We start from the raw sequence: 24,529 nt of genomic DNA on the forward strand, positions 1-24,529 counted from the left end.
GAAATGACCTTCCGAGCTTCCTGCCAGCCATGCAAGGATTTTCCCAAGGCACTGCCTCTTCTGGAATGCTGGAAGAGGCCAAGTCCCACAGCCAGAGTAATACCTGTGCCACCAAACCTGGCAGGACCGTTGTTGGGTTCTCATCTCTGGGCTGGTCCCTGGCTGCTGTAGCAATTCCAGCAGCAGCTCCCTGAAGGCTGGTGTTGGGTTGGGGAAAACCTTCATGGAAATGTGGGAGGACTGGACATAACACTCCAGCTGTGGTCCCAGCAGGGCAGAGGAGAGGGACAGAACCCTCATCACCTGCTGGCCACACACTTCTTCCACCCCAGGAGACCATTTGCTTTACCAGCCAGGAGTGCACATTGTTGCTCGTGTATGGTGACCCTGTCCTCTCAGGTCCTTCTCTGTGGAGCTGCACCCCAGCAGGTCACCCCTTGTCTGTACTGGTGTGCAGGGAGGTTTCTCTCCCCAGGAGCAGGGCCCTACATGTGTCCTTGTTGAACTCTGTGAGGTTCCTCACCCAATCCTTCAGCCTGGCCTGGCTGAATGGCAGCACAGCCTGACAGGGTGTCAGCCACTCCTGCCAGTTTGGCGCCATCACCAAAATTGCTGAGGGGACACTGTCCTTTCCTTAGGGTGTTGATGAAGATGTTGAAGATGACTGAGGCCAGTTCTGAGCCCTGAGGACCACCACTAGCCTTACAGCTCACAACACTGAGCTCTCTCCTCATGCCACTTCCCACCCCATCTCACTGCCCACTAATCTGACCTTCCTAAGCTTCCCTAGGAGGATGTTCTAGGAGACAGTGTCCAAAGCCCAGCTAAAGTAGACACCATCCCCTGCTTTCCCCTCATCTACATAACCACTCCACCACCACTGAAGGCAGTTAGCCCAAGCATGTAACCAGCATGAAGGTCAAGTGGGAGGAGCACTCTCAGCCCCTTTCCACAGCTGTTGGAGAAAAGGGAAGGAGAAAGCTCAGCCTCCACCAGGAACCCTTTTATTTAAATATATAAAACATGGAGTTTGGGCAAACCATTGTCTTCTGCTCATTAAATAAGGTGAGAGCTGGGGATGGGTGCAGAGTAGCACGCACGCCTGCAGGGGCTCTGTACAAGGGGATGCAACTTTACAGGTTAAAAGGCTGAGAAGCAAACAGTCTGCAGGTGCTTACATGAGGAGGAACTGTTCAGAAGTCAACATCTTTGCAGGAGCAGCTGTTTGTGGGGCACCAAAGCCAGATTTCAACTGGGGTTTCACTAGTTCACATGCTGAAATAGTGACACCCAAGAGAAGCTTCACTCAGATGTTTCCCCTAGATGTGTCCAACACAGGGAAGAGATGCCTGGAGAGCAGCAGAAGCTCCTCTGCACTACTCTATATGATCTACATAAGGAAGTTTGAGCGAAGCTGATGCTCCTCTGGACTCCCCTCCATGACAGCTAAAGCCATAGGTAGCTCTAGGCTAGTCTCTTGTGGTGGTGGCAGCAACAGTGAGGACTGCTCACAGCCATGGAGCACAGGAGCTCAGAGGAACACCTGCCTGGGTCACAACTGCTAGGCTAGAGCTGGGGTGAAGCCTCTTGTCCCTTGAGTTCCCCAAGGTGCTTCACTACGAAGCGGCAGCAGGGATGGGGATGCACCAAAAGCAGTGCGATGAACCAGCTCAGAAGACTTGTATGATACATCAGCTTGAGTGTCTCTGCCCTTCCCACCAAGCCAAGGCAGCTCAAAGCCTCCTACTGTCACCTCCTCAGCATTGCTGTGCTTTCAAACTCAACTCCAGGTGGCTTCAGAAGTTGCTGCTGGAAGCCGTGGTCGTGAGGCGTCTCCCAATGTAAACCCTAAGGATGAGGAACACAAGGTCAGTGAGCACTGAACTCCAGACCAGCTACAGCACATCAGGACTCAAGCAATGGTTTGTGTTGTCAGACACAAAACAACATCTAGTTCCAACCTTCTACCATGGGCAGAGACACTTTCCACTAGAGCAGATTGATCAAGGCCCCATCCAACCTGGCTTTGGACACTGCCAGGCTTCGAGTCTCTAAAATATCTCTGGGCAACCTGCTCCAGCATATCACCACCCTCATAGAGAAGAGTTTTTTTCCTCATGTCTTACCTCAATCCAGCTTTTTCCAGTTTGAAGCCACCACCCCTCACCCTGTCACTCCAAGCATTTGTTAAAAGTCCCCTTCAAGTGCTCCTATAGTCTCCTTCAAATCCTGCAAGGCTGCTCTAGGGTCTCCATGGAGCAAACTCTAATGAGGATATCAAAGCAACACCACCTCAGGTGTCCAAGCTGGGTGTTGGAGAGAGACAGTTCTCTAATCTTCTCTCAGGTCTCTCTGTGGCTGAGAGACCCAAGAGAAGACTGGAAGGAGATACCATCGATGTATACAAATATCTGAGGGGTGGGTGTCAAGTGCCTGGGGCCAACCTCTTTGCTAGTCAGCAGCAGTAAGACAAGGAGCAGTGGATACAAACTGGAACACAGAAGGTTCCACCTCAACATGAGGAGAAACTTCTTTATAGTGAGGGTGACAGAGCACTGAAACAAGCTGCCCAGAGAGGTTGTGGAGTCTCCTTCTCTTCAGACTTTCCAAATCCACCTGGATGCATTCCTGTGCAGACTACCCTAAGAGATCCTGCCTTGGCAGAGGCGTGGGACTCAATCTCTGGAGGTGCCTTCCACCCTCTAACATTCTGTGATTCTGTGTTTTATTGTCTCTTTTCTTACCTTGTTTTCCCAGTTGTTAAACACCTCTGAAATCCATGCCCCTCTCCTTTAACCACCAGCTCCACCTATTTCTTGCTATTTCTCTGGCCATGATATCCCACCACAGCACATTTCCACAGCTCCCTACACTGCATCTTCTTTTCACACACCTCCTTTAGCCTAAGGAAGTCATTCTTTTGAAGTGTGACTTTCAGTGCTGAAGGGTCTGGTCAGAAGCAGTTGAGGAACCTGGGGTTGTTCAGCCTGGAGAAAAGGAGGATGAGGGGAGACCTTCTTGATCTGCACAACTCCCTAAAAGGAGCTTCGAGCCAGGTCGGGGTTGGTCTCTTCTATGAACAAGTGATGGGACAAGAGGAAATGGCCTCAAGTTGCCCCAGGGAGGTTTAGGTCAGAGATTAGAAGAAACTTCTTGACTGAAAGGGTTCTCAGACTGGAACAGGCTGCCCTGGAAGGTGGTTGAATCACCATCTGTGGAGGTGTTTAAAGGAGGCAGAGGTGTGGTGCTGAGGGCCATGGTTTAGTGGCGACCTGGCAGTGCTGGGCTAACGGTTGGACTCTGTGATCTTAAAGGTCTCTTCCAATCCAATTAACTCAGTGGCTGTTTGCTTTTGTGTTCAGCACCACCAGAGAAGTTCAAAGCTCTTCCTGCCTGTCTCTTTCCCATGGAGAAAAGGCTGATGCACTGGGAATCAGAATTAGGCCCCAAGGACAACAGGTAATACTCTGCCTGCTTGGAGATTTTGAAGGGAACTTACCCTAGGCCAATGGCAAGCAGGTGAGAAAGCAGCAGGGATGGAAGAAAGACCTTGAGGAACTCTGCTGAGAATATCCCACCTTTCTTCATCACACTGGTGTTCCTCATGCTGAGGGTGGCTGTGCGCCGGGGGTGCTTGAAGAGGAACTCCCTGGGGTTGGAAGGAGACAGACTCAGTGTTACCTGAGGGCCATGTGGGCTCATGGAAGTCAAACCGCCACCCGAGACCACCCTGTGTCAGGGAGAGCACTCACTTGGGTGGGATGTTCTCTGGCCTGCTGGACCAGTCCCATATCCAGTCTGCATTTCTCCTCAGGAGCCTCTCCACTTCTTTCCTCCTTTCCAGAAAGTCTTCTTCAGACTGAAACAGAGCTGTTATCAAACAGTTTGCAGAGCTACAGCAGGTGGTGAGTGAGCATTGCAAGGCAAAGTTCCTCTTCTGATGCTCACTTCTCCCATCCCTTCCCATCGCCACTCCTACTGAAGCATTCAGATCTCAGGTCAAGCCAGGGGGAAGACGGAGACCCACCTCCAAGGCTGGATGTGAGTGGGAAACACCATACCTCACATCCACATCCTGTGTTTGTCCCAGAAAAGCCTACACTGGAAATAAAATCCCAGAACCTGGGATTCAAGGCTAGGCTGTATGGTGCCTCCATCGTTTGGCCTATTGCAAGGTATCCCTGCCCATGGCAAGGGAGTTGGAACTAGATGATCTTTAAGATCCCTTCCAACCCAAACCATTCTGTAAAGTCTATGAACCTTGCATTCAATCACAAATACAGGGCCTGAAACTACCTCCAGTTCATCCATCATCAGCTGGACACTAGGGCAGAAGACACTTTCTGCCTGGTTTCTAAAGCAGATGAAAGATCTCCAGCTCCTAAGTCAAGGGAAACACACTTCAGTCTATGAAAGCCTTTTGGAGCAGTTCTGGGAACAGCACTGAAGTGAGCCCAGGTCTGTCTGCACCCATCTGTGTAGAAAACCCACCCAAAAACCCACCCAGACCAACAGTGCTGTGGTCTTCAAGTGCATCATGGAACAACTGCTGAGTCAGAACAGAGCTTCTTGCTTAATGTGTGTGCATGAAATGGAGCCAAGCTCTTGAGCTAAAAATAGCATCTGACTGCAGAAGTCAAACAGCTCCAGAGGCACACAGACCCACGTGGGAGGGGAGATAAAGCTGTCCAGGCAACTCTCTGATTGGCTTCTAACTTTGGAGTATTTGTTCTCCAAGTCTAAACTAGCTTGCAGTGTCTGAAGGGCTTCTGGAAACAGCATAAAAAGAATTCCTTTCCAGTAATATATTGAGCTGATCTAAACTACAGAGAACCCCCAAATCCCAGAGTGCTAAGGTCAGAAGGAACCTCTGGAGATCATCCAGTCCAACTCTCCTGATAAAGCAGGGGCACTCACAGCAGCTTGGCCCAGCATAACAATGCCCATGTGGGATTGGAATCTCTCCAGAGAGAGAGACACTCCACAACCTCCCAGCCTGCTCCAAGGCTCCAGCACCAAACAAGTTGTTCCTCCTCTTCAGGTGAAACCTCCTGGGTTCTAGTTTGTGCTTTTTGACCCTTGTCCTGTCACTGGGCACCACTGACAAGAGTCTGGCCCCATCCTCTTGCACCCCACAGGTCCTTTAGTTCTTGCTGAGCATTGGGCTGATCCCCTCTAAGGTTGCTCTTCTCCAGGCTCTACAGCCTCAGGGCTCTCAGCCTTTTCTGTTCCTCTTCACAGAGATGCTCTAGACCCCTCAATATCTTCCCAGCCTCCACTGGACTCTCTCCAGTAGTTCCCTGTCTCTTGTGAACTAGGGAGCCCAGAAATGGACACAATACTCCAGCTGTGGCCTCACCAAGGCAGAGTAGAAGGGCAGAAGAACCTTCCTCAACCTGCTGGCTCATTCACCATACACCCCAGAAGACCATCATTGGCCTTCTTGGCCATGAGGGCACACTGCTGGCTCATGGGGAACTGGTTGATTCTGCACAGACCATTCCAAATTATTTCAGTCCCTCCATGATGAGCTTCTCCCTTCTTTCCCAGTACTGCTTTCTAAAAAGCAAGAGTGAGAAATTCACTGCCCCCAAAGCCAGCCAGGACCCACCTGGAAGCTGTTCTTCTCTCCACTGCTGTGGCTCTCTAGCTCCAGAGCTCTGTGGCTGTCCTGAGGTGTCTGGGACCGAGGAGGGCTGATTCAAAGAGAAGCCCAAGTAAGAAAGAATCCATTGAGTGGTTTATGGCACGGTTTGGGGTCTGCACTGGAAGATGGTCCATGAGGCTCGTATGTGTCATCCTCTCAAGAGCTGCAGTGCCCTGACCATCTCTCAGTGGTGACAGAATCCAGCCACCATACCAAATGCATCTTTGGTTTTCTAGCAACCTGCCAAGAACGCTGCTGTGCAAAGCTGCATGAGGCCTATGCTCTCTGGCTAACAAGGAGCAGCCAGCAGCGAGCAGAAATGGTTGACTTCCAACAAGCCACAAGAGGAAGTTCTAAAACCTACTTTCTATTTTGTGTCCTGTAGTTCACTGTGCTCCTCAAAATAAACATTGGGTTGCAGCCGTCAGAGCCCACCAACATCAAAGCAGTGAATCAAGAACACCGACAGTTGTTTTGTGGTGTTCTACTCCTAGAAATCATCATCTGCGGTGTTCAAAACTCCTGCTGTGCTTTGCACACCAGATGCAGCAGAAGTCTCCAGCAGTTACAACTTGTTACAAATGTAAGCTGCTTTTGCTCACCCTTCCCTGACCCTCCTGTTGCTGGCAACAGTGTTGGTGGCACTCTTAAGGACACTGCTGAGACTCCCTGAACAAAGATGAACCCATCCCAGTGACAGCCCAAACCTCAGGAGGACACCTTCACGAGATGGAAGAACTCTTCTGGAGTCCTCTCCTCCCCTCAAACTGCAGGACAAGCTTCTAACCAAACATTGCTTCAGTCTTTAAACACTGGTTTGTTCAATGTGACACGTGGCTCTCTACAGGTGTGCACCCTGCTCTGGTCTGACCTGCAACAGACCGGATTGGTGGCTTTGCTTCTCAGCTGTCTCTTGCAAGCAGCTGCACGAGCACATGGAGATGGCCACAGACCTACAGCAGCTCTCTTGCAGCTGTCCCCACCCCTTGAGCTCAAAACTGACTTTGTGCACTGGTGACCTTCACTCTGCCCACACCACGGCACCTCCTTACCTGTCACAGTGTGAACTTTCTCTTGAGCTGCTCCTCCCAGACTCATGCTGAGCATCCAACAGGATCTTCTCCATGTCACCATTGTGGATGGAAATGGAGGCTGGCACCTGCTCCTGACCCGTGGGGGTGACAGTGCTGCCGCTGCCATTGCTGCTGAAGTGGAGTTCCACCCAGGAACCTGCTCGGGGGCACCAAAAACAGGATGAGAGTCAACCAAGAGGGTCTGTGTCAGAAGCAGATAAAGCATGAGCCTGCTGACCCTCTTCAGTGTGATGCAGAGTGGTAGGAGTTGGAAGGGACCTCTGGAGTTTATGGACTCCAAGCCCCTGCCAAGGCAGGTTCACACAGGAATACATCCAGGTGGGTTTTGAATGTCTCCAAAGAGAGACTCCACAACCCCTCTGAGCAGCCTGTTCCAGCACCCTTAAAGCAGTTTTCTCCTCACGTTTAGATGGAACTTCTCAGGTTCAGGTTTGTGCCTGTTGCCCCCTGAAAAAAGCCTGGTCCCATCCTCCTGACATCCACCCTCGAGGTATTGATCACCATTGATGGGATCCCCCCTAGGCTGCTCTTTTCCAGACTAAAAGGCCCCAATTCTCTCAGCCTTTCCTCATCAGAGAGATGCTCCAGGCCCACTCAGCATCTTCATAACCCTTTGCTGTACCCTCTCCACAAGTGCTGTCATACAGCAAAGGGCTACAAAGACGACATCCCACCTCAGAAATATGCTAGAGAGCAGGGATTTTGTTAGCCAACTGGGCTGCCCCACAGAGCTGAAACAAAGATGTTCTCCAAGCCCTGAAAATCTTGGATTTCAGGGTACATTTAATGTGTTTTATTCAAGACAGCTGGGAGCCAAACCACATCACCTCAAGGCCTCTCCCTGATGTGTACTTATTTATAGGAAATATTTGTGGCTTAGGAGCCCACCACCCTTGTTTTGTTCAGCCTTTTTTTCCCCACAAGCATGTGTAGATGTCAGAGTGAAGCAACAGACAGGGTATGTGGCAACCAGCAAATCATGTGCTGGCTGCTTGTAGGACATTTAACACCCAGGGTCACATGCTGCTTGCTGCTTTGTTGGTTTTGGAAGTGTGCTGAATAACATTTCTCTCCTGGGGCAGCAGCAATCCAGGCACAAAAGGGCCTGGATCCACCTCAAGGCACCAATTCAGGCACAGAAGTCTGTTGTGCCCTTTATGTATCACCTCTCAAGAGGCAGATAATGTTGGAATTCTATCACTGCCTATAGAATTTACCACACCACCACCCCGTTTCTGTGATCAACAAACAACAGCAGAGGTTGGTAGGTGGACTGAGTCCATCCCAGAATAGTTCAAGAGAAAGGGAGCAAGTGAACCCACCCCCAAACTGGGCTGAGCACAACAGGAAGGGTGTCCAAGGAAAGGGAGAGGCATAAACAGGAGTGTTTGGGCTGTTCCTGCTCTGGAGGAAGAGAAGCTGGGGGAGAGCTCGGAACTAAAGCACTTTACACAGAAGGGATTGACAGAACAGCAGTTCTGAAGGTGTATGGAAGGGGAGAAGGCAAGGTGGAGTAGAAACATCAGATGAAGGGACAGATATTCCACTTGTGAAGAGATGGAAGGGTCACGAATTGAATGAAAACACCAGAAAGCCACTTTGCTCCCCCTCCATTCATGACATTAATCACTCTCATCTAAGCAGCCACAGACTCTCTTGGATGGAAACCTCCTGGGTTACCAAAGAGCGTTCTTCTGGATGGCCTCTTACTCCACAACTCTTTGTGTTCTTCTTTCTCTCCACCTGATGAGGCACTTAGTGCCATGGTCTAGTTGATTGGTTAGGGCTGGGTGCTAGGTTGGACTGGATGATCTTGGAGGTCTCTTCCAACCTGGTTGATTCTATGATTCTGACCCCATGTGCCAGGGTACATGTTCACGGCCAAACTTTCTCCACTCTTCCCCTCAACGTTTCTCAAAGCCCAGGTGGTTACCAAACAATGATCACAACCACCAAAATGTCAATTAAGGCAGTGTCCAGATGAAGAGTTTACTGTCTACCTTAAAAACATCAGCCAGGTCCTGATCTGCCTGCCAAGGCTCCTTGTCGTATCCCTAGTAAGGCTGGACCAGATGATTCCTTGGGGTCCCTTCCTGGCATTCTGTGATCCCAATCTCAGTTTCTGCTCCTCCACTTCCAGAAGCTGAACAGCTCTGTGGGCTGCACGATGACTTGCACACATGGTTCTACACTTTTCTCCTGCTACTTGAGGCTCACTCACATCCCAGCCCTCACCAGCACCACAGACGGGAATAGGACAAGGAACAATGGTAGAAGCCAGAACCCAGGAGGTTCCATCTGAACAGGAGAAACTTATTTGGTGTGAAGGTGTTGGAGCCCTGGAGCAGGCTGCCCAGAGAGACTGTGGAGTCTTTTTCTCTGGAGAGTTTCCAAACCCATCTGGACGTCTTCCTGTGGGAGCTGCCCTAGGTGACCCTGCTTTGGCAGGGCAGTTGGACTTGATGATCCCTCGAGGTCCCTCCCAACCTCTAATACTACGTTTCCATGGACTGCTTCCTAAAGCAGCCCATCTCTGGGTCCAGCACATCCAAAACCATGGAGCTAATCAAAATTCTAACAGAAGGATCACACACTACAGAGCAAGGTTGTGCCACTGCACTTGGAATGTGCTGATCTATTCCCACTTAAAGATACAGGAGGCTGTTGTTGTTATGAAGTTGGAAGTACAATCAGATAAGAGCAGGTGCAACGTGGCACTGATAACCAAGCAGACCATATCCTGGGGAACGATTCTGAAGAGACTGAACTTCCATCACATTTCAACCCAGGGTTCACGCAGTGGGAATACAAATTAGCATTTAGAAAGTACTCAATCAGCTCGGGAAACCTTAACTTCTTCATGCATTTACAGCAAAATTCCAGAGAAAGGCAGGGATGTTTCCACCAACTGCTAAAACCACCGTGTAAATCACACAGTTTAATGGGTAGTCATGCACAGATATTTCCCTTGCAAGATGGATTTGCTCTGGTTGCTCCTTTCCACAGCACAGGGATCTCTGGTAACGCAGGCAGACTCGCCCACTCGGCTGCACAACCCAGGCACCACGGCTTATTAAATACAACCTGTTTTTCCACCCCAGTCATCATTTCTCTGCGTTATTAGGAAGTCTAATGAGCCATTACCGCCAGGTTGCCGCACGGTCACAGGCTAACGGCCGGGAAACCCGCCGCAGCCGCAGCCGGAGCGGGTGCTGATGGCCCGCGGTAGCGGAACGAAAGGAAGAGCCACGCCGAGCCTCAGCCGGGGATAAAACCGCTGCGCACTCCGCCTAGGGAGCGACTCCCCCGGGTTTGCTAGAACGCACCGCGGTGAACAGCTGCGACACGCTGCCCCGAGGCTTCGGCCTCTGCAGAACGCCCGCAAGGCTGAGGCCGGGCAACGAGACCAAACCGCCCACCCTAGAGCCCCGGTGGCGGAGACAGAGATACCGCCAGGCCTCCTGACAAGCCCGCGGCCCGCCCGCCTCAGCGCCGCCCGAGTCCGCACGGGCCAGCGGGCACCGGGGGAGGGACGGCAGGAGGCCGGGCATGGCCACGGACAGTCAGGCCCCTTACCCTGCAGATTCTCCTCCTGCGGGCTGCTCCGCGACATGGCGCCTTCTCCGCTGCTCTGCCGCCCGGGGGAGCCACGGGCAAGTGCCGGGGTGCTGCGGCCGGGGCTGGACACGCACCGAGGGACGGTGGCCCTCCGCCAGACGCGCACTGACGGACCGCGGACTGACCACGGCCCTCCAACCGCCGCCAGATGCGCACTGACCGCGGACTGACCACGGCCCTCCAACCGCCACCAGACGCGCACTGACCGCGGACTGACCACGGCCCTGCAACCGCCACCAGACGCGCACTGACCGCGGACTGACCACGGCCCTCCAACCGCCGCCAGACGCGGACTGACCGCGGCCCTCCCACCGCCGCCGGACGCGCCCTGACCGCCCACTGCCACTGCTGAGGGGCTTGCTCCCTGACGTCACACGCCGCACCCCTCCCGTTGGCCGTGGCTGCGGGGCGTGACGTGCAGACGTCAAACCCCTCCCCGCTTCCATTGGCTGCCGCTGCGGGGCGTGTCGCCGTGACGTCCAAAGCCGCTGCACTGCCACTGGCTGCGGCCGCGGGGCGGGGGCCGGAGGGCGCGGAGGGCTCCGTGGGGGCTCCGTGGGGGCTCCGTGGGGGCTCCGTGGGGGCTCCGTGAGGGCGCGGTGGGGCGCCTCGAACGCCACCTCGGCTGGTCTCGGTTTCTCTCACGTCTTCTGAGTCTCACCTCACCATCATGGTCCTTCCAGGTCTCAGATAGTCGTTTGGGATTCATTACATCATAGTTCCTCACAGTTCCTCCAGGTCCCTCAGGTTCCCTCGGACTACTGCCTGGAGCCCAGGGAGGTTGTGGAGTCTCCCTCTCTGGAGATAGTCAAACGCTGCCTGGACGCGTTCCTGTGTGATCTGGCACAGGTGATCCTGCGCTGGCAGGGGGGTTGGGCTTGATCTTTCCAGGTGCCCTCCAACCACTGACACTCTGCTGTTCTATGGTTCTCAGACGTGACGGAGCACTGCCCGGCTCGCTGAAGCTGAGACCGCCGCCGCTTTAGCATCTCAGCGGCCTGACGGCATGGCCTAAAAGCACTGCAACAGCGCCACCGGCAGGCCAGTGTGCGCATCGCGCCGCAATGCCCAGCCTCACAGGGGCTGAGCGGGGAGCGGCAACTTGCGGGCGGCCACATGCGGGCAGTGCGGCCGCCGACGGCCCGCCCCGGACGGTCCCGCTCCGCACAGCCGCGCCGCCGGCCTCGCCGCTGCGCTCCTGCCGCTCCGCACCGTCCGCCACCTGCGCACCGACAGTCCCCTGCCTCCCGCCCGTCAGGTATTGATCAGCTCCTTTCGGTCACAGACAGGGGCCTGCCTCCTCAGGGACAGGAGAAAGGCGATGCCTGAGGTAGAGGTGAGGTCAAACTCTTCGGTCAGCTTCAGCGTAGGGGTCGGTGTGGAGCGCGTTCAGAAGTGCTGTGTCTCTGGTGTCCTGGGGCAGGGATGTGCTGGCCCCAGAGGCCTGCCCGAGGCTCTCCGTGGTTCCCTCTGCTTTCCCGAAGGGGAGGGAAAGGGAAGAAAGCAGGGAGACTGATGGGGTGGGATGGGAGCTCAACCAGCAGGGATGGAAAGAAGAATAATTCCACGGAATAGGGGCAAAGAGACACAAACCAACATGGAACGCAAGTCCTGGTGGCAGTGATGGCACCAGTGGCACCACTGATGCTGGAGCAGACACTGGGAAAGTCCCAGACTGCACTCAGCAGCAGATGGGAACCGGATTCAGGAGCTGGATTCTGGAACTGCACTCAGGAACAGAGGGATGGGGAGGGAAGGCAGAAAGGACAGAGTCTTCCTGGGACACTGGCCAGTGGAGAAGAGGCTTGACCCTGCTGATCCCTCAGCTTCCTCCTGCAGATGCCATCCATGGGCTGCAATCCCTTGTTGGGCAGTTGAGGGTCACCTGTCCTGGCTGCTCCTCCCCACAGCTGCAGCCCAGAGTGTGGCACAAGCTATGGCAGTGCCCTTGGTGTGGCCAGGAACAAGTCTCCTGCAGAGCCTTTGTGCAGCTCAGCACTTGTCAGGAACTCTCCCATCAGCTTCTCCCTGCTAGAAGCAGCTCCTGGCCGTGCAACCCTGCCCTGTACTTCAGCAAGTGGCTCCCTGAGTGGAGCCTGGCTGGAAAGTCCCAGCCCTGAGCAGAGCCAGCTCTGCTCCAACTCACACCAGCACAACCATCTTACAACAGTTGTGAGGAACAGTTTTAGATGTTTTACAAACCCTGCTTGCAATCCCAAAGTGGCTATAAAGTTGTGTCAGTTTAGAAATGGATGGTGTTGACTGAAGCTTCTTTGGCTTCAGTGACCTATACTGACTTGACAACAGAAACAGTGTAAGTAACAGTGGGTGCAGCCAGAGGCCTGTCTCAGGGCTGACCTAGGACAATGTGCCTGCAGATCATAGAATCATAGAATTGTTTGAGTTGGAAATACTCTCAAAGATCAGTGAGTTCCACCTATTGACTCATCACCACCATGGCCATTAAACCATGTCCCCAAGTGCCATATCCACGTTTCAACACCTCCAGGGTTGGTGAGTGCACCACCTCCCTGGGCAGCCTGTTCCAATGCCTCTTGCAGCAAAGCAAATTTTCCTAATCTCCAACCTAAACTTCCCCTGGTGCAATTTCAGACCATTTCCTCTTGTTCAGCAAGCAGGTTGATGTCATCTGCTCAGCACACAATGAAGCTCATGGCTTTCATGACAAGCCTTCTAGTCCTCCCCAGCTGCATGGTGCTGCCAGGTTTGCTCACCCCAGCAAAGCACAGGAACTCAGTGATCTTTAGGGTCCCTTACAACCTGAACCATTTCATGATCGTGATTCTGTCCTTAAAAACAGCTTTTAAAAGAACTCCTTGTTCTCCTGTGGGTTTTTATCACTTGGTGGCTTAGTTATTAACCACTTGGCTGCCTCTGGAGATCACCTCAGGATGTATATGTTTATGCTGTGCCTTTCCTGGAATGTTGTTCATCATTAACTACCAAACTGAGCTCATTTCTGAGCTGCTAGTGCTTACCCAGGCTGTTGACATGAGAAGCTCTGACAGAGCCACGCTCTGTTGGTTTCACTTCTTTATAGCTGACTTCTTTACACCAAAACCGTCCTCACACTGGTGAGGCTGCACCTCAAATGCTGGGTTCATCTTTGAGCCCCTCTCTCCGAGAAGGACATTGAGGTGCTGGAGCATGTCCAGAGAATGGCAATGAAGCTGGTGAAGGGTCTGGAGAGCACATCTGGTGAGGAGCAGATGAGGCAACTGAGGTTGTTCAACCTGGAGGAAATAAGGCTGAGGGGAGATCTTCAGTCTCTATACAACTCCCAGAAAGGAGGCTAGAGCCAGGTTGAGGGTTCAGTCTCTTCTCCTCAGTAGCAGGTGATAGGACAAGAGGAAAAGGCTTCAGGTTGTGCCAGGGGAGGTTTAGGTTGGACACGAGGAACAATTTCTTCCCCAAAAGGGTTGTCAAGCCCTGGAACAGGGAAGTGGTGAAGTCCCCATTCCTGAAGAGGCTTCAAATCCATGGAGGTGTGGTGTTGAGGGACATGGTTTAGTGGTGACCTGGTAGTGCTGGATTAGTGGTTGGACTTGATGTCTTACAAGTGTCTTCCAGCCTAAATCATTCTATGATCCTATTGCAATCCCTGGGGAAGGGGCTGAGGTGAAGATTCCTGCCCAGCTCCTGTGGCTAGCTGCAGACTGCTACAGGCAAAACTCTGGTGCTGAGCTGTATGGGTACGAGGTTGCAGACTGTGTGGTGAGATTGCTCTTTGCAGCCAAAATCAGCACCTTGAACCCCAAAAAGACTTGTACTGATTTGCTTTGCACCCTCTGAACTGGAAGATGTTGTGACCATTTCTAGTATTAATCAGAAAAGTGGAGCAGAAACATCTTTTTCCAGCTCTTGTTTACTTTCTGACTTAGTTTTTTGAAGTTTGTGGGTGTTTTTGTGTTGGACACTGGTGGATCCAGCTCAGTTGGATGGAAATTGCCAGAAGAATGTTTTTGACCCCAGCACTTGGCAGCTGAAAACAAAACCCAGTTCTCTGAGTGATGTCAGTGACCAGTGGCCTCTTGCTTTCCATCACATCCAACACTGCTCCCCCTGTTCCTTGTTTTACTGACAAACTGCCACAAAATGGTGCAATTCAGCTCTAAAAATAGCAAACAGTTGTGTTCACCCAGGGCTTCCAGAGCTGCTGTTTGCACAGCTCTGGGCAGAGCCACAGCCTGTCATTGCATCATGAGGGAGGTGGTTCCTGCGTGGAACTGGGCGACACAAACCCTGTGAGGAGAGGCTGAGGGAGCTGGGGGTGTGCAGCCTGCAGAAGAGGAGGCTCAGGGGGGACCTCATTGCTGCCTACAACTACCTGAAGAGACATTGTAGCCAGGTTGGGGGTGGCCTCTTCTCCCAGGCAAGCAGCAAGAGAACAAGGGGACACAGTCTCAAGTTGTGCTGGGGGAGGTCTAGGCTGGATGTTAGGAGGAAGTTGTTGGCAGAGAGAGTGATTGGTATTGGAATGGGCTGCCCAGGGAGGTGGTGGAGGCACCGTCCCTGGAGGTGTTCAAGCAAAGCCTGGATGAGGCACTTAGTGCCATGGTCTGGTTGACTGGCTAGGGCTGGGTGCTAGGTTGGCCTGGATGATCTTGGAGGTCTCTTCCAACCTGGTTGATTCTATGATTCTATGTGTCTGATTTGGTGGTCTGCTCATGGTGGGGTGGGCCTCACTTCAACAAATGTTTGTGTGATAAAAGAGCAAGGAAAAGTGCTGGGTTCTTGTCCAAGTTAAAGATGAACGTTTCTGGATTGGCTAGAGCACCTGTGTCTGTGTTCAGTAAGGGCAAGTGTAAAGTCCTGTCCCTGAGGAGGAATAATCCCCTGCACAAGTACAGATGAGGGGGTGACCTGCTGGAAAGCAGCTTCACAGAGAAGGACCTGGGAGTGCTGGTGAACAAGTTCCTCATGAGCCAGCAATGTGCCCTTGTGGCCAGGAGGGCCAATGGTCTCCTGGGGTACATTAAGAAGAATGTGGACAGCAAGTCAAGGGAGGTTCTCCTGCTCTGGTGAGGTCACAGCTGGAGTATTGAGTCCAGTTCTGGACTCCCCAGTTCAAGAGAGACAGGGAAATACTGGAGGAAGTCCAGGGGAGGCTCCAAAGATGCTGAGAGGCCTGGAGCATCTCTGTGAGGAGAAAAGGCTGAGAGCCCTGGGGCCGTTAAGCCTGCAGCAGAGCAGCCTGAGAGGGGATCAGATCAATACTCAGCAAGAGATAAAGGACCTGTGGGGTGCAAGAGCATGGGGCCAGACTCTTCTTAATGGTGCCCAGTGACAGGACAGGGGATAATGGGCACAAGCTGGAACCCAGGAGATTCCACCTAAAAAGGAGGAGAAATGTCTTTGGTGTGAGGGTGCTGGAGCCCTGGAGCAAGCTGCCCAGAGAGGTTGTGGAGTCTCCTTCTTTGGAGAGGCTCTAACCCCAGCTGGGCATTGTGATGCTGGGCCAAGCTGCTGTGGGTGCCCTTGCTTTAGCAGGGGGGTTGCAGTGGATGATCTCCAGAAGTCCCTTCCAACCTCCACTGTGCTGGGATTGTGTGAAAGGAGGGAAGGTTTGGGTTCTGTGACTTGGTTAGCCATACCCAAGAGGTTCTGTTCTTGCCATGTTCTGGCACTAGACATTTGGTGCTATCTTTGTCCTGGATGTTGCTGTGAAGTAAATAGAAACTGTGTTCTCAGTGTTCCTGGAAGTGCCCCTACATCTGCCTTTGTCACCTGGCCTTTTGTGACAGGATAATTGAGCATGGGGCAGAGCCATGAGAAGCACATCAGTGGTTAACCACAGGAACGGGGAGGAGCTTCTAGGAAGCTGGTGAAATTCACCTGTTTCTAGCCTTTGCACTCAGCTGCTGCACAGAGCTGGGGGCCTTGGACACAGGGAAAAGCAAGGTTTGAAATGGAAAACTTCCAGATCTGTAGGTATTGTTTAAAGGGAACAGGAAACCAAACCACACTCTCCTTCCCAAAAACTGGGAAGATGCTTCAGGGAAGGGTTCTGCTCTCCAGCCCTGTGTTCAGATTGCTCTGTCGTGGCTGTCAGCTGCTCATTGGCATTCCCTGGGAACAGTTCCTGGTCTTTGCTGTCAGGAAAAGATTCCAAACAAATAAGTAAGCCCCAGATCCAAATTATTTCTAGGTTATTCTGCAGTGTGGGGCTGTTAAGTACCTTACAACTAAATGTGTTTGAAATTCATTCCTTGGGTCAGAGGCAGTGTTCAAGGTAGTAGAAACAAACAAGTTTTCAGCTATGAAAAGTAGTGGCAGACTGCAAGCCAGGGGCTGAAGACCCCTGCAGTGCCTCAGTTCTCAAATCATGCTTTAAGATGGAATCATTAGGGGTGGAAAAGACCTTTAAGATCATTGAGTCCAACCATTGTCCTGGAACTGCCAGGTCGCCACATTTAATGTCTCTCAGCACTACATCCCCACAGCTTTGAAACTCCTTTGGGGATGGGGACCCCACCACTGCCCTGGGCAGCCTGTTTATTACAGGAGTCTGTCAAGACCCCTGCCTGCTCTCTGCCGTGTCACCACCTCCATGTCATTTCAGGGCATCATTAAGGTTGGAAAAGACCTTTAAGATGATTGAGTCCAACCATTATCCTGGAACTGCCAGGTTGCCACATTTAGTGTCCCTCTGCACCATGTCTCCACAGCTTTGGAACTCCTTTGGGGATGGGGACCCCACCACTGCCTTGGGCAGCCTGTTTATTACAGGAGTCTGTCAAGACCCCTGCCTGCTCTCTGCCGTGTCACCACCTCCATGTCATTTCAGGGCATGGGGGCATTCAGCAGTGGCAGTCCTGGAGGAGGCAAGCTAAAATGCCTGGCCCTGCTTTCACATGGAAGGATTTCCACGTAACTTGGCTCCATCTCCTTCGCCAGGAGCAAGTGCAAAGGCTGCTAGCTATTTTTAGATCTGAGTATCTTTCAGATCTCTGCCTTTTCCCAGCAATTTAGCTGCTGCTGCTGCTGCTGCTGCTGCTGCAGGAGGAGTTCAGCAGCTCCTGCCTGTGCTGCATGCAAATCCTTGGCTCCATAATTCAGCTGAAGACGCCAGCCCTCCTAGCAGCATCCAGGTATGCGAGGAGCTGCCTGCCCCGGAGCTGAGCTGGTTTGGGAGCAGAAAGCTTGACCGGGGTTGCTGAAAGGGAGGGCTTTTGGTTGTGAGGAGCCGGTGGTGACGTGCCTGCGCTCAGCTGCAAGCTGCAGTGACACTGCAATGGCTGAGGGGCGGCTGCTGGGGCTTGGCTGTGAGCTCATCCTCCCTGCAGGGAGCAGGATGGACAGAGCAGCCCCCAGCCTCTGCAGCCAACCTGGGAAATGCAGCTTCAGCCTTTCCTGCCTCCCTTAGGCTGCTCCAAGTCTCCTCTCCTCGGGGGCTGCGCACGGTGAGCAGATTTTACTCTGTGGCTGTTTTTTCCCCTCCTTCTCCTCTGAACGCTTCCCCGGGCTGACGAATCGTTCCTCATCCACTCCTCAGAGGACAGATGGAAAACCTAACCTTGTGCAGCAGGCGTGGATTTTACTGGGGGGTTCTGTGTGTATTTTTGAGCCTTCTGCAGCGTGAGTAGTTAAAAATCCTTTTAGATCTGCCTGCTAGGAAGAGCCTACAGGTTTGCCTGTGCAGTGCAGTGTGTGGAAGCAGTGGTGCTGCCCTGGGGTGCATCGCAATGGAGCGTGGCTGTGAGGTCAGTCCTTCTGTGTGCTTATCAGACATCGCTGTGTACCTTGTGCTGTATTTATCTCTGTTGCACAGGAATCATCTACCTAAAGGCTGTGCAGAATCCATTGTCAGATGTCCTGCTTTGCATTCTGTTTGGGATTTCCCCCTCCTCCTCCCTCTTCCCCCCCATTTAATGCTCAGTTTCTCTTCGGTGTGGTTAATAAACATCACACCGTTGTGTTAGGAGGTCAGCGAGCCTGTCCTGATCTGCCTCTGCCTTCCATTGGCTCCCTGGGCTGCATCTTCCTGCTCTATTTATTCTGACGATTGTAGAAAGGTTTGGATTGGAAGGGACCTTAAAGATCATCTAGTTTCAACTCCCTGCTGTGGGCAAGGACACCTCCCGCTAGCCCAGGTTGCTCTATCCACCCCGGCCTTGAACACCTCCAGGGAAGGGGCATCCACAACCTCCCTGGGTACCTTCAGCATTTTCATAGAGTCTCCTTTATGGCACTGATTTGAAATGTCAGGGCCTGTGATTGTTGGTAAATTCCTTCTGCAGCTGTAAATGGTGCTTTGGGGTAAGGTGACTTAGGATAGGATGACAGATAATGGTTTTGAGCTGAAAGAGGGCAAATTTAGACTGGAGGTTGGGAAGAAATTCTTTATGGTGAGGGTGGTGAGACACTGGAACAGGTTACCCAGGAAGGTTGTGGATGCTCCCTCCCTGGAGGTATTGAAGGCCAGGTTGGATGAGGCCTTGAGCAACCTGGGCTAGTGGAAGGTGTCCCCACCCATGGCAGGGGTCTTGGAACTAGATGATCTTTAAGTCCCTTCCAACCCAAACCATTCACATCTGGCTTCTCCCCAAGGAAGTGATTTGGATGCTTCCTGTCTTCTGAACTCAAGAGAAGCTGAACTGTGGATCCTAGACTATTCTTTTTCTGTACTATTTAAACTGTTACATTAGGAAAAGTTCTTCTTTTTCCCAGCTGCTTGCTGCCTTGGTGGTTTGAGATGTCATTTACTTCCTCAAGATTAGATCTGCTTTCACCTCATCTGACTGTGCCTATGCAGATGTTGTTCAAAATGCAGAGAGATGTTAGCAAACAAGTGCTCTGTGGTCAGATGGACTTCTCTCTCTTCTATACATTGGGATCATGCTGAATTTTGGCTGTTATTTCTCACATTGAGGTCAGATTGCCTTTTTTAGTCTATTTCTCCTGTCTTGGCCCTTCCAGAGAAATGTGTATGGTATCAAATAATTCCCTGTCAGAAGCATTTGCTGCTGTAAGTCTAAGCTGAGTGCTGATGTACAGCATTCTTAACACTCCACCTATCCTACACCTTTGTTGTTCTCTGTGTGTAGTGATAGGACGAGGGGCAATGGCTTTGAGCTGGAAGAGGGGAGATTGAGTCTGTAGATCAGGAAGAAATTCTTCACAAGTGAGGGTAGGGAAACACTGGAACAGGTTGGCCAGGGAGGTTGTGGATGCTCTCTTCCTGGAGGTGTTTAAAGCCGGATTGGATGGGGCTTTGAGCAAGATGGTCTAGTGGGAGGTGTCCCTGCCCGTGGCAAGAGAGTTTGAACTAGATGATCTTTAAGGTCCCTTCCAATCCAAACCATTCTATGATTCTATGTTTAAGTGCATAGTAGGGGCATAAAGTGTGTTTAGAAATGAGAAGCTTGGTGTTGGGGCTGTCTTCCAATCATAGAGTTTGGGCTGGAAGGGACCTCCAGCAATCATCTAGTCCAACCCCCCAGCAGTCAGCAGGGATATCCTCCACTAGCCCTAGTTTCCCAGAGCCCTGCTGAGCCTCACCTTGAATATCTCCAGGGATGGGACCTCAGCTACCTCTCTGGGCAGCCTGTTCAGTATTCCACCACCCTCATGGTGCAGAACTTGTTCCTGGCACCGAGTCTAATCTGCTCTTCTCTAATTTCAAACCATTGCCACTTTTCCTATCACTGCAGGTCATTGTAAACAGCCTCTCTGCAGCCTTCTTGTAGCCCACTTCAGGTACTGGAAGGCTGCTGTTTGGTCTCCCTGGAGCCTTCTCTTCTCCAGGCTGAAGAACCCCAGCTCCCTCAGCCTGTCCTCATAGGAGAAATGTTCAAGCCCCCTGATCATTCTGTGGCCCTCCTCTGGACCTGCTCCATCAGGTCCATGTCCTTCCTGTGCTGAGGGCTCCAGAGCTGGATGCAGTACTCCAGGTGAGGTCTCACCAGAGCAGAGCAGAGTGGCAGAATCACTTTTGCAGTGACCTTTCTATTTCATGTTGACTCTTGTCACCTTTGGCTGGTAGCTGCTTGTTCTCCAGCTGGACATAGCAGGCTGGTAGAGAGCTTAGGTTGTGTAGGGGGTCAAATGGCAGCTGACAGTGGTGTGACAACAGAAGAAGGAGCTGGGTTTGTCACTAGGACTCTGACACAGAAAATAGCTCCTCGTTTTAAGATGACTTCAGAACATGCTTCAGGCTTGTTGGTTGTCTTGAAAGTCACTAGTCTGGGATATATTTGTAGAGCTGTGTGCCTGGAGATCTTGTCTTTATTCTATGCTCTGAAAATGGCAGTTGTCAACACCTCCTACTTGGTGAGGTTTCACAAAGTTTCCAAGTGCACTCTCAACTTGTGTGAAGAATAAAACTTGGCTTCACTTTTTTTTTTCTTCCAAAATGCATCTCTAAATTGTGGGGTTTTATTGCAGATAGCTCAAAGTGAAAGTAGAGTCAGGAGATGAATGCTAGCAAGTGAAGGCCTTTGATGATTTTCTTTAGTATGTGGGGGTTCTTTTCTCCCAGTTAACAGGCAACAGCATGAGAGTAAAATGGCCTCAGGTTGCACCAGGGAAGGTTTAGGTTGGACATGAGGAACAGTTTCTTCCCCTTGAGGGTAGTCAAAGCCTGGCCCAGGGCAATGGTGGTGTCCCCATCCTTGGCGGGGTTTCAAAGCCATGGAGATGTGGTGCTGAGGGACATGGCTTAGAGGTGACCTGGCAGTGCTGGGTTAATGATTTGATTTAGTCATCTTGGGCTATCTTTTCCAGCCTTTATGATTTTCCTTTACAGCCTCTAAGTTTATCACCTTCTATAGTGCAGCTCTTTGTGGATATTCAACAGCAGAGGTTCAGCTTAAATGGGTAAATAAAAGATGGTTCTAAAAATGTTGCAGAAATCAATTGAGTGGGATGTAGGATGTGAACGTGGAGCTGAGCTATTCCCACCAGCACCACTAGGTGTGAGATTGTTGCAGGACCAAGACAGATCACAGCATTTCATGATGTATTTTCATGGCCATGGTGGTCTTAGGCTGAAGGTTGAACTCGCTGATCTTAAAGGTCATTCTATGATTCTATGATTTAGATTAATGTATTTTGTGGTAAAAGCAGCCAAAAAATTAGCCAGCTCTTCAGCCTGCCAGATTGCACAGTCACAAAATGTTAGGGGTTGGAAGTGACCCCCAGAGATCGTTGTGTCCACCCCCCTCCTGCCAAAGCAGGGTCACCTAAGGCAGGCTACAAATGAATCTACTCCTTTAATCCCATCTTCATCCAACCATAAGTGGCCTGGCAGCATTTCATACAGAGGAGAACAGGAGCTTGCCTCTCCCTAGAGCATCAAATGCTGGCTCTCTCCAGCAGGCCCCTGTCTCTCTTGAATTGGGGAGCCCAAAACCTGACATAGTATTGCAGGCATGGCCTCCCCAGAGCAGAGGAGAAGATCCCTAAACCTGGGATCTGGGAAGGAGAAGATCCCTAAACCTACTGGCCACCCTTTTCTTGATGCACCCCAGAATGCCATTGCCCCCCTTGGCCACAAGGGCACATTGCTGGCCCATGGATCACTTGATGTCCACTAGGACTAGGTCTTTCTCCAGCAAGTCGACCCCTAGTCTGTTCTGGAGCCTGCAGTTATCCTTCCCAGATGCAGGCTTCTATGCTTGTCCTTACTGAACTTCATGAGGTGAAGTCTTTTTGGAATCAGAGGTCCAAGCTGAATCATTTCCATCCACACTGATTTTTCTGAGGGTCTGAACAGGGATGGGAGTCAGGATTGCCAGAGGCTGGTGACCAGGCTGAGCAGCACCTCACCCCACCACAGCCTTGCACAGATAATGCTGCTTCACAATCAATACCAGCCACTTCCAGTGGGATAAACTCTGCCTAGGAGTTGTGACATCATCGACTCGTGCCATACCCAACATCATTTGGCTAGCCAGGCCAGATGCAGTTTGGCAGTGCTGGGACAGCTCAACTCCAGTTGGTCTGGGAAAGCTCATTGGGCACCACCCTCCAAAACCCAGCCCCACAGCCAGGGCTCCCAGTTGAGCTGTGAATTGCTAGCCCTGAAACCAGCAGCAGGAGAAAATCAGGGCCCAGAAAGGACAGCAAACACATTCTGTATCTTAGACTCTTCCTTTCACCCCAGCACCAGGAGAAATAAGGTCCCTGCTTGCACATGACCTTGTCAAGGTCAAACCACTGTGGCATTGCTGGTAGAGCTCTAAAACACCCCAGCAGAAGGTTTCAGTGGGGCTTAAACACAACATTCCACACTCTGCTCTGTGCATGTCTGTTTGACAAAGCAAATGTCCTCCAGACATTTCCTGCAGCCCTTTATTTTTCTCTCAGATGCTGCTTTTATGGAGTAGAAAAGAAAGGGTCATGCTGGACGACACAGGAAGCCACACAGATGAGATTTATTGAGCCTGCATCTGGCTTGGGCATCCTCAGTCCCTCACCACATGTTCCTGGAAATAATAAGTTGTGGATTCAAAAAGAACTGAAGAGTTTTAACTCCACCAGGATGTCATTCTCCCTTAGGATAATTTCCACAGAACTGTGTTAAATTCATAGAATCCCAGAATAGCAGGTTGGAAAGGGACCCCAGGGATCATCTGGTCCCACCTTTCCAGGTAACAGTAGAGTTGAAATGAGCTGGCCCAGCACCCTCTCAAGCTGAGTGTTCAAACTGCCCAATGCAAGGGACTTGCACTTCCCTTAGGAGGTCACTCCAGTACTTTATCTTCTGGAGTCCAGTGGGAATCTCCTCAGCAATAACTTGTCTCCATCACCCATTGTCTTTTCCAAGGGACTCCTTGGAAAAAGGGAGCCTACATCTTCCTGGTAGCCACCCTTTGTGTCCTGGTCCATGGTAATAAGGTCTTCCCTAAGCCTTCTCTTCTCAAGGCTCAACAAACTCAGCTCTGGCAGTCTTTCCTTTCATGGCAGCTCCTTCAGTCCTCTGATCATTCTCTGACCCCTCTCTGTCTGATGAGAGAGCACTTGTGTCTGAGTTCCAAAGGAAAGTCAGGGAGTGCCCTTTCCAGGTTAGATGACTGGCTTCAGAACACTGGAAGTTCTACATCAGCATGAGGAGAACCTTGTTTGGTGTGCTGGAGCTCTGGAGCAGGCTGCCTAGAGAGGTTATGGAGCCTCCTTACCTGGAGACTTCCAAGACCCATCTGGATATGTTTCTGTGTGACCTACTCTAGGTGATCCAGCTTTGAGAGGAGGTTTGGACTTGACCTCTGGAGTTCCCTTCCAACCCCTAACATTCTGTGATTCTCTGACTTCCCCTCTTTTGCTGACTGCTGTCTTTTGTCTGACATGACCCTTAGTTGCATAATAGATGTGTCCCCTGGCACATGCTGGAGGTGGAGGACATCAGTAATGAACTCCAGATGGCACAGCCTATATCTTACTAGGATGTAAATCTGAAATGAACTGCATTAGTGGTGTTTAATCAGAGGAGAAATTGCACATGAAAGCTCTGATGCTGTTGCCACCGAATCAGTGTCAGAAAGCTTCAGGGGCTTGGGGTGTGCTCAGAGGGAGAACTTTGTCTAGCATCTGTAGCACAGAATCATAGAATGGTTTGGCTTGGGAGGGACCTTCAAAGGTCATCTAGTCCAACTCTCCTGCAGTCAGCAGGGACATACTCTACTAGACCAGGTTGCTCAGAGCCTTGCCGAGCCTGACCTTGAGTATCTCCAGGGATGGGGCCTCAACCATCTCTCTGGGCAACCTGTTCCAGTGTCCCACCACCCTCATGGTAGAGAACTTGTTCTTGACATCCAATGTAAATGTGCTCTTATTTCTAGCCATTTGTGAACAGTTCCTCTGCAGCCTTCTCATAGGCCTCCTTCAGGTACTGGAAGGCTGCTATTGGGATTCCCTGGACTAAGTCAGAAGCTGATTTCCAACCAGTAACTGTTGCTCACGCTACTGGGTAACTCAAGATCTTGAAGATCCATCAACATGTTGGCTTTTTATAGAGGCAGGGATCATTCTTGTATGGGGTACCTTCTTCCTCTCTGAAACACATCAGCAAAGCAAGCTAAGGGCAAGCTTGAAGGCATAATAGATATCCAGCATGACCAGTCAAAGAAGAGAGGTTTCCTTACCCTGAAGGCTAAGCTTCAGATCTTGCACAAATAGGAGGAAAAGGTTCTCTGAATATAGTTGGTGT

At 51.5% G+C, this 24,529-nt stretch overlaps 2 protein-coding genes across 29 annotated transcripts in view; one reads left to right on the forward strand and one right to left on the reverse strand.

Moving 5' to 3' along the window:
* Positions 1-988: 988 nt before the first annotated feature.
* Positions 989-10,737, reverse strand: BNIP3 (BCL2 interacting protein 3). Its single transcript, XM_064145332.1, has 6 exons — positions 10,318-10,737; positions 6,700-6,877; positions 5,612-5,696; positions 3,753-3,859; positions 3,500-3,649; positions 989-1,848 (listed from the first exon to the last, which is right to left on the reverse strand). The coding sequence occupies exons 1-6, from the start codon at positions 10,352-10,354 to the stop codon at positions 1,797-1,799; spliced, it is 609 nt and encodes a 202-aa protein (XP_064001402.1). The 5' UTR covers positions 10,355-10,737; the 3' UTR covers positions 989-1,796.
* An 864-nt stretch (positions 10,738-11,601) lies between these two features.
* Positions 11,602-24,529, forward strand: part of JAKMIP3 (Janus kinase and microtubule interacting protein 3) — a 118,753-nt gene continuing 105,825 nt past the window's right edge. For 25 of the 28 annotated variants that reach the window (XM_064145364.1, XM_064145333.1, XM_064145345.1 and 22 more), the window contains exon 1: positions 17,642-17,783. The gene's annotated coding sequence lies outside the window, so the exon portion shown is untranslated. Of the gene's footprint in view, positions 11,696-17,383; positions 17,472-17,641; positions 17,784-18,061; positions 18,084-24,529 lie in introns of those variants that run through there. The other 3 variants (XM_064145339.1, XM_064145335.1, XM_064145336.1) reach the window with 3 other exon arrangements.

The sequence above is a fragment of the Pogoniulus pusillus genome, chromosome 6 (assembly GCF_015220805.1).
Source record: "Pogoniulus pusillus isolate bPogPus1 chromosome 6, bPogPus1.pri, whole genome shotgun sequence".
In the NCBI taxonomy this organism is placed as follows: Eukaryota; Metazoa; Chordata; class Aves; order Piciformes; family Lybiidae; genus Pogoniulus; species Pogoniulus pusillus.